The following is a 6214-nucleotide window of genomic DNA, read 5'->3' as shown; positions in this document are numbered from 1 at the left end:
ACAGGGTGGGCAGGTGACATCCGGTGATGTCAGCTGCCCATCCCCCGGCACCGCGTCCTCAGAGAATTACCATGAGAATGCCCAGTGTTTTCATGGAAACGCCCATGAAACACTGGGAGTTCCCATGGGTGCATCCCCCGGCCCGCTGCTCCGCACCCGCACTGTTGTGTGCGAGTGCCTGGTGAACACTCTATTCACCGAGACCACTCGCACACAGCTATATATATATATATATATATATATATTTATATATAATTGTCTTCCTTCTCCTTTTAAATATTGTAGTATAGAGTTATCAGCAGTAAAATGTACACTGCAAGTGAGAAGTTTAAATGTACTTTCATCTGTAAATTTGCAGTTTTAAAGATTTAATGGTGAGGGTTCTTCTTTGTATGACTAAAATGACTTAAGGTGACAGCAAACTAAATTTGATATAAGGAAGCCCAAGGCAAGGTGAGAAAGACTGTGGAATAAGCTTTCACAGAAAAAAAAGAATGTGCCTCTCCCAGTTTCTAGCCAACATATAACAAACAGCCCGAGGGCTGCATAACTTCTATAAGGGTGGACTAAATCTGTTGTCGTGAGAGAGCTGTTAAACAGGTGTTGACCAGGCAGAATTTTTTTTCTATAGAAGGACGTTCACTTTAAAACTGAAACACCCACTAGAGCCCATATAAATAGAGCCTAAAGACCATTCTCTGTATCCACACTTGTCTGGGTCAGAGAAACTCCACCATGAGACGCACAATAGCTGGTCCCGTTACGAAAAGCTCATCCTACCAAGTATCAAGCTCAAGTGGGGGCAGCAGCTATGGAGGAGGCGCAAGTGGTGGCTATGGAAGTGGTTATTCTGCTAGCAGCTATGGTGGTGGAGCTGGTGGTGGGTATTCCTTAGGCTCTGCTGGTGGTTTTGGTGGAGGTGGATCTAGTGGCTTTGGTGGTGGAGCTGGTGGTGGGTATTCCTTAGTCTCTGGTTTTGGTGGGGGTGTATCTAGTGGTTTTGGTGGCTCTGCTGGAAGTGAGAAGCAGGCGATGCAAAACCTCAATGATCGTCTAGCCTCTTACCTGGATAAAGTGAGAGCACTGGAGGCTTCCAATACTGACCTGGAAACTAAGATCAGGGAATGGTACGAGAAAAATGCTGCTGCTGGAGGATCTGCATTAAGCAAAGATTACAACCAATACTATGTGACCATCGATGACTTGAGAAGCAAGGTACAGTTCTGTAGATAATACGAATTTTAAGTGTCTTTAAAATAACAAATAAGTGTTTATTATATAAATCAATATGTGATAAAGATGAAATCTGTACAAATCAATATGTTATACATACATGTAAATACATATATGTACATGGAAACATTTAAGATGAACAGTCAGATCTGTATGATAAATACAAAAACTACAAATTGATATGTGATACATTTGGAAGCTGATATAAAAGTTAGGTTTCAGTTGTAGAGCCAGATGTATCAAGCTTCAAAAAGTGATATAATGGAAAGTGATAAACAGCCAGCCAATCAGCTCCTACCTGTCATGTTATAGGCTGTATTTAAAAAAATGACAGGTAGAAGCTGATTGGCTGGCTGTTCATCACTCTCCATTTTATCACTTTTGAAGCTTAATACATCTGGCCCCTAGTCTTTGTGTCCTGGGCTCATATTTGTACTCACATAAAAAGTTACACAAGAATATAGAATGCATTAGGAACAGAAACAAGCACCATACATCTGAATGAGGAGGGGGAGGGGCACAATAGTAGCCATTTAAATAATTTAAAGCTATAGCATGAAACAAATACTTGTTCAAATTTAAATAAAAAACATATTATTTTTTTTTATATTGCTTTCAAGACAATCCATGAATATAATGTGATAAATATATTGATTTATGTACCTAAATTCATAGATTATGCTTTATAAATTAGTTTGTCATGTAAAAATGTATCATCCAGGTGAGCAGAAAATGTCTATCATTCTGATGAATTATCTACATACAATGGAAACATTTACAAGTTTAAGCAGTTCTTAAAACATGATGATACACTGAAACAGTATACAGAAGTTCACATAGACTCTTCCAGCATGAATACAAAGCTATACATACAGTAACTACTGCATACTTGTTACACAAATCAGCTGTTTTACATTTTTCCATCTTACAGATCCTGGCTGCCACTATTGAAAACTCTCGAGTTGTTCTGCAAATTGACAATGCCAGATTGGCTGCTGATGACTTCAGGCTGAAGTAAGTTACATATTTATTGTCAAAGATACTTCATTTTTTAATAACTTTTAGAAAGGATTCTAATCTACAAGGCATTGCTGCCTGTTAAAATGTGACAAATACTGTATGTTTATTCTTATGCTAAGATAACGATATAATAATTAAAGGCCCCCCTCTAAGTTTGTCTCAAATACACTCTTGCAGCATTAAATATGCCCTGGTTTGTTTTATTGTCTTATTTCTATTATTATATCTTTTTTTCTCTAATCCCACTCTAAGGTATGAGAATGAGCTGGCTCTCCGCCAGAGTGTGGAGGCTGACATCAATGGCCTACGCAGAGTCCTTGATGAACTGACCCTGTCTAGAGCAGATCTGGAGATCCAGATTGAGAGCTTGTCTGAAGAGCTTGCCTTCATGAAGAAGAACCATGATGAGGTAAAAATGGGGGGTGGGGGGTGTCATTTATTTGGGGGTGGCTTTTCGATGCTTGTGGGGGTACTGTCCGCGTATAATGTACCAGTATCTGCAAAAAAGTTTCTTTGATTATTCTACTAAATTGGCTTTCATCAAATATTGGCTTATAACCAATCAATAAAAAACATATATATTTTAAGTAAAGGGTAGTGGCAGTTACTGTTTTGCCTAGACCTGCCCATGTACAACATAGTAACAGAATTAGTAAAATAAGTTCATTCTTTATAGTACCATTTAAAAGGCAAACATTTGATTGCTGGAAGTTTCTAGAAAAATAAGAACACTACTAAGAAATATGTGTAAACAGAAGAACGCAAATCTTTGTGCTGTAGTGTGGGAAATGGAAGTATACACATGATGAGTGCTATTATATATTATTAATAATATTATAATAATATATTGTATTATTACTATTATAGAATGATATAGTGTGGGCATCTCCCATACAGCTGTGCAAAGTAAACACTAAATGTAACTCATAATGGTGCGTATTATAACTACAAATCATTGTATCATAATTATGTGAACTGCAATTATTCTAATGAGGCACTGTAAAGCCTCTTCAGGATAATTACAAATCATAGTAAAGATATATTCAAGAAAGCTGCTTCAAAGGGCTTACTGTCTAAAGCATTTAAAAATGGATGCAGGTGTATAATCCTCAAATATTGGAAGTATACTGTACTAAACTGCACATTTTCACCAGTCTCTTGGGCTTTGAGAATCTTTTTTTAACAAACAAACAAACATGTATTTGTCATTTAAGTTTAAAATGTAAATGCAGAACAGGCCCTAACCAAATTAATACCCTAGGCAAGATTTTCGCTGGTGCTACCCCTAGTTTCGCCTCTGACCCAGCACCCATTACAAAGCATTACAGATCACAGCAGCATTTAGCAAAATCCCGTAGTAATCCTAATTTTGGTGCACAGGCCAGCAAAAGCATTGGGTGACCCAACCGGCATATTTTAGATAGGTACAGTGCAAGCTGAAGGCATGCAGAACAAAAAGGGATGTATTCTTGATAAGAATGGGTGTGGTTCTAAAATAATTATTATGACATAGACTTGAGATGCTCCCAGGCCTTCCTAATGCCATAGGCATTTTCTTAGTTTGCCTATGCCTAGGGTCAGCTCTAAGTAAATGTCTAAACCCTTATCCAAACTTGTTTGCTCATCACACACCTACAGTATGTCTCATTAGGGTTCCAAAATCTCCAGGGGTTGTTGAGAAGCCATAGTATTAATATGTAAATTCTAAATGTGGATGGCATCTTTTTATGCAGTCGTTTTATCAAGTACATTTCATAAAGTATTAATGTTCTGCCATATGTATGTACAATGAGGTATGTCTTCTATATAAATTATCAGGTAAAGAAAATTAGAAAGAGCAACACTGTCTGACATGTCAATGTTAAACTTGCCAACTATACAATAATTTATATTCAATTAAGTTTACTGCTTGTAATAATTTTGAAACAAGCCTCTGAGTAACAGTCATTTTTTTCTATTGGTTTAACACTGAACAACTTTATCTGCATGGTTCTATAGGAGTTGCTTATTTCAAGGAACAGTACTACTGGCCAAGTTAATGTAGAAATGGATGCTGCTCCAGGTGTGGATCTCACCAAGCGTCTGAATGACATGAGAGAAGAATATGAAGTAATGGCAGAGAAGAATCGTAAAGAAGCAGAGGCATGGTTTGCCCAAAAAGTAAGATGACTTCTCATGACATATTTATCAGTGTGAATGTAGTATTGCTAATACTATTGCTAATATCATAAAGGAATATCAGAAGAAACATAAACAATATATTGCTTGCTATTTCAGAGTGCTGAATTAACAAAGGAAATCTCAGTTGGTGTGGAACAAGTGGGATCACACAAATCTGAAATCTCTGACCTCAGACGTACCCTCCAAGGGTTAGAGATTGAGCTCCAATCTCAACTAGCAATGGTAAGTCAAAAACACTAAATTGCAAATTAACATAAAGTCTGTTTTCTCAGTATTATGAACATAACAACATTTTAAATGTCATTAAGTCAACTTACCAAGAAAATACAAGAAAATAAAGTATTATCGTCAAAAATTCTATGTAGTGTGTTAGCTAGAGACATTAGAACATCTAATGTATCCCAATGTTCCCTTGGTACAATTTAGAAAAAATCCCTTGAAGAAACATTGGGCGAGACAGAAGGCCGCTATGGACAACAACTTCAGCAGCTACAGATTCACATCAGTGGTCTAGAAGATCAGCTCATACAGGTCAGATCAGACATGGAACGCCAGAGCCAGGAATATAGAGAGCTTCTTGATATCAAGACCAGACTGGAGCAAGAGATTGAAACATATCGCATCCTACTGGAGGGAGATCTAGGGTAAGCACATATAATGCTAAATACAGAAAGATGCTGCATAAATTATCCAGGCAATATTGGGATCATGTAAAAGTGTGTTTGTGTCATTTGTAGGTTGAGGGTTTAAAGCAGAGTTTGCATTGTGGCTATAAGATTATAAGCAAACGTAATTAAACGTTCTCCACTGTTATTTTCCCATCTACCATCTATGAAATTGTCTACTTTTTTGTGCTGCTCCTAAAATCTCATCCACTACTTTTTCTTCAAGAGCTCATTCCTCACACCACCTAACTTTGAAAATGTATTAAATGTTTTTGAAACACGATGAAATGTTTTTGATGATATTAAACTTTCTTCTTGCAGTCAGCTGAATTTTGGTGGAAGTTCAAGTTCAAGTTCAACCACAGCTGTAGCTGTCAAGACAACTTCATCTTCCTCCTCACAGATTGCCACATCACAGGCATCTTCAGTAGACTCTAAAAAAGGTAATATGACCTATTACATTTTGGTTGTCTAACTATAATCTATATAAATGTAAATGATTGACTGATCATCCTAATTATTCTAAGACAAAGCAGAATAAAATGTAACAGAATTTATAAATGTAAATATTTCAAATCTGATATCTGCAGCATCACAATACACTTGACATTGGATGTTCCTGTCACCTTTCTTCGTATTCCTTGGAGGAAGGGCATATAATCACGCTGCTTATTAAAATAAGCATAGATAAAATATTAAAGATTAAATAGAGTATTACTGAAATCTAATTTCATCTGCATTTTACTTTCAGACCCAAACAGAACCAGAAAGGTTAAGACCATTGTTGAAGAAGTTGTGGATGGAAAGGTTGTCTCATCAAGTTTTGAAGAGGTTGAAGTACAAGTCAAGTAAAAAGACAAAAGAATTTGTGGCCAGAAGGCTGTGGTGTTGGCTTATGGGAGACTTCTATTTGATTACTTTAATTGAAAGAGCTGTGAAGTTTTATCAAATTTGATTCAATAAATCCTTTTCTGCATTCTACCATCTAGTAATGCATTTTCTCTTAAGTGTTATTAGTGAAACATTGTTATAATATAAACTATGAATGCCACAGCAAATACCAGTCACAGACAACTTAACTACATAAAAAAAAAAAAGAACAATGCATGATTGTA

General features: G+C 36.5%; 1 protein-coding gene across 2 annotated transcripts; it reads left to right on the top strand.

The window, feature by feature from the left end:
* Nucleotides 1-1017: 1017 nt before the first annotated feature.
* LOC146007085 (keratin, type I cytoskeletal 47 kDa-like) lies at nucleotides 1018-5951 on the top strand. 2 transcript variants are annotated; one of them, XM_083145467.1, is made up of 8 exons: nucleotides 1018-1215; nucleotides 2165-2247; nucleotides 2506-2662; nucleotides 4252-4413; nucleotides 4531-4656; nucleotides 4861-5078; nucleotides 5454-5542; nucleotides 5851-5951. In XM_083145467.1, exons 1-8 carry the CDS (start codon nucleotides 1033-1035, stop codon nucleotides 5949-5951), a joined length of 1119 nt encoding a protein of 372 aa, XP_083001593.1. In that variant the 5' UTR covers nucleotides 1018-1032. The 2 variants fall into 2 exon arrangements, with proteins under 2 accessions (XP_083001593.1, XP_083001592.1); XM_083145466.1 differs by having other exon boundaries at nucleotides 5442-5542.
* The last annotated feature ends 263 nt before the right edge of the window (nucleotides 5952-6214 follow it).

Source organism: Crinia signifera, chromosome 6 (assembly GCF_055691185.1).
Source record: "Crinia signifera chromosome 6, ASM5569118v1, whole genome shotgun sequence".
Lineage (NCBI taxonomy): Eukaryota > Metazoa > Chordata > Amphibia > Anura > Myobatrachidae > Crinia > Crinia signifera.
This window is presented reverse-complemented; position numbering and strand designations above follow the sequence as displayed.

Coding starts and splice junctions, on each gene's coding strand:
- LOC146007085 (XM_083145466.1), top strand. CDS start 1,033: ATGCAAAACCTCAATGATCGTCTAGCCTCTTACCTGGATAAAGTGAGA. Junction 2,248..2,505: donor GCTGATGACTTCAGGCTGAA/GTAAGTTACATA, acceptor TCCCACTCTAAG/GTATGAGAATGAGCTGGCTC. Junction 2,663..4,251: donor TGAAGAAGAACCATGATGAG/GTAAAAATGGGG, acceptor ATGGTTCTATAG/GAGTTGCTTATTTCAAGGAA.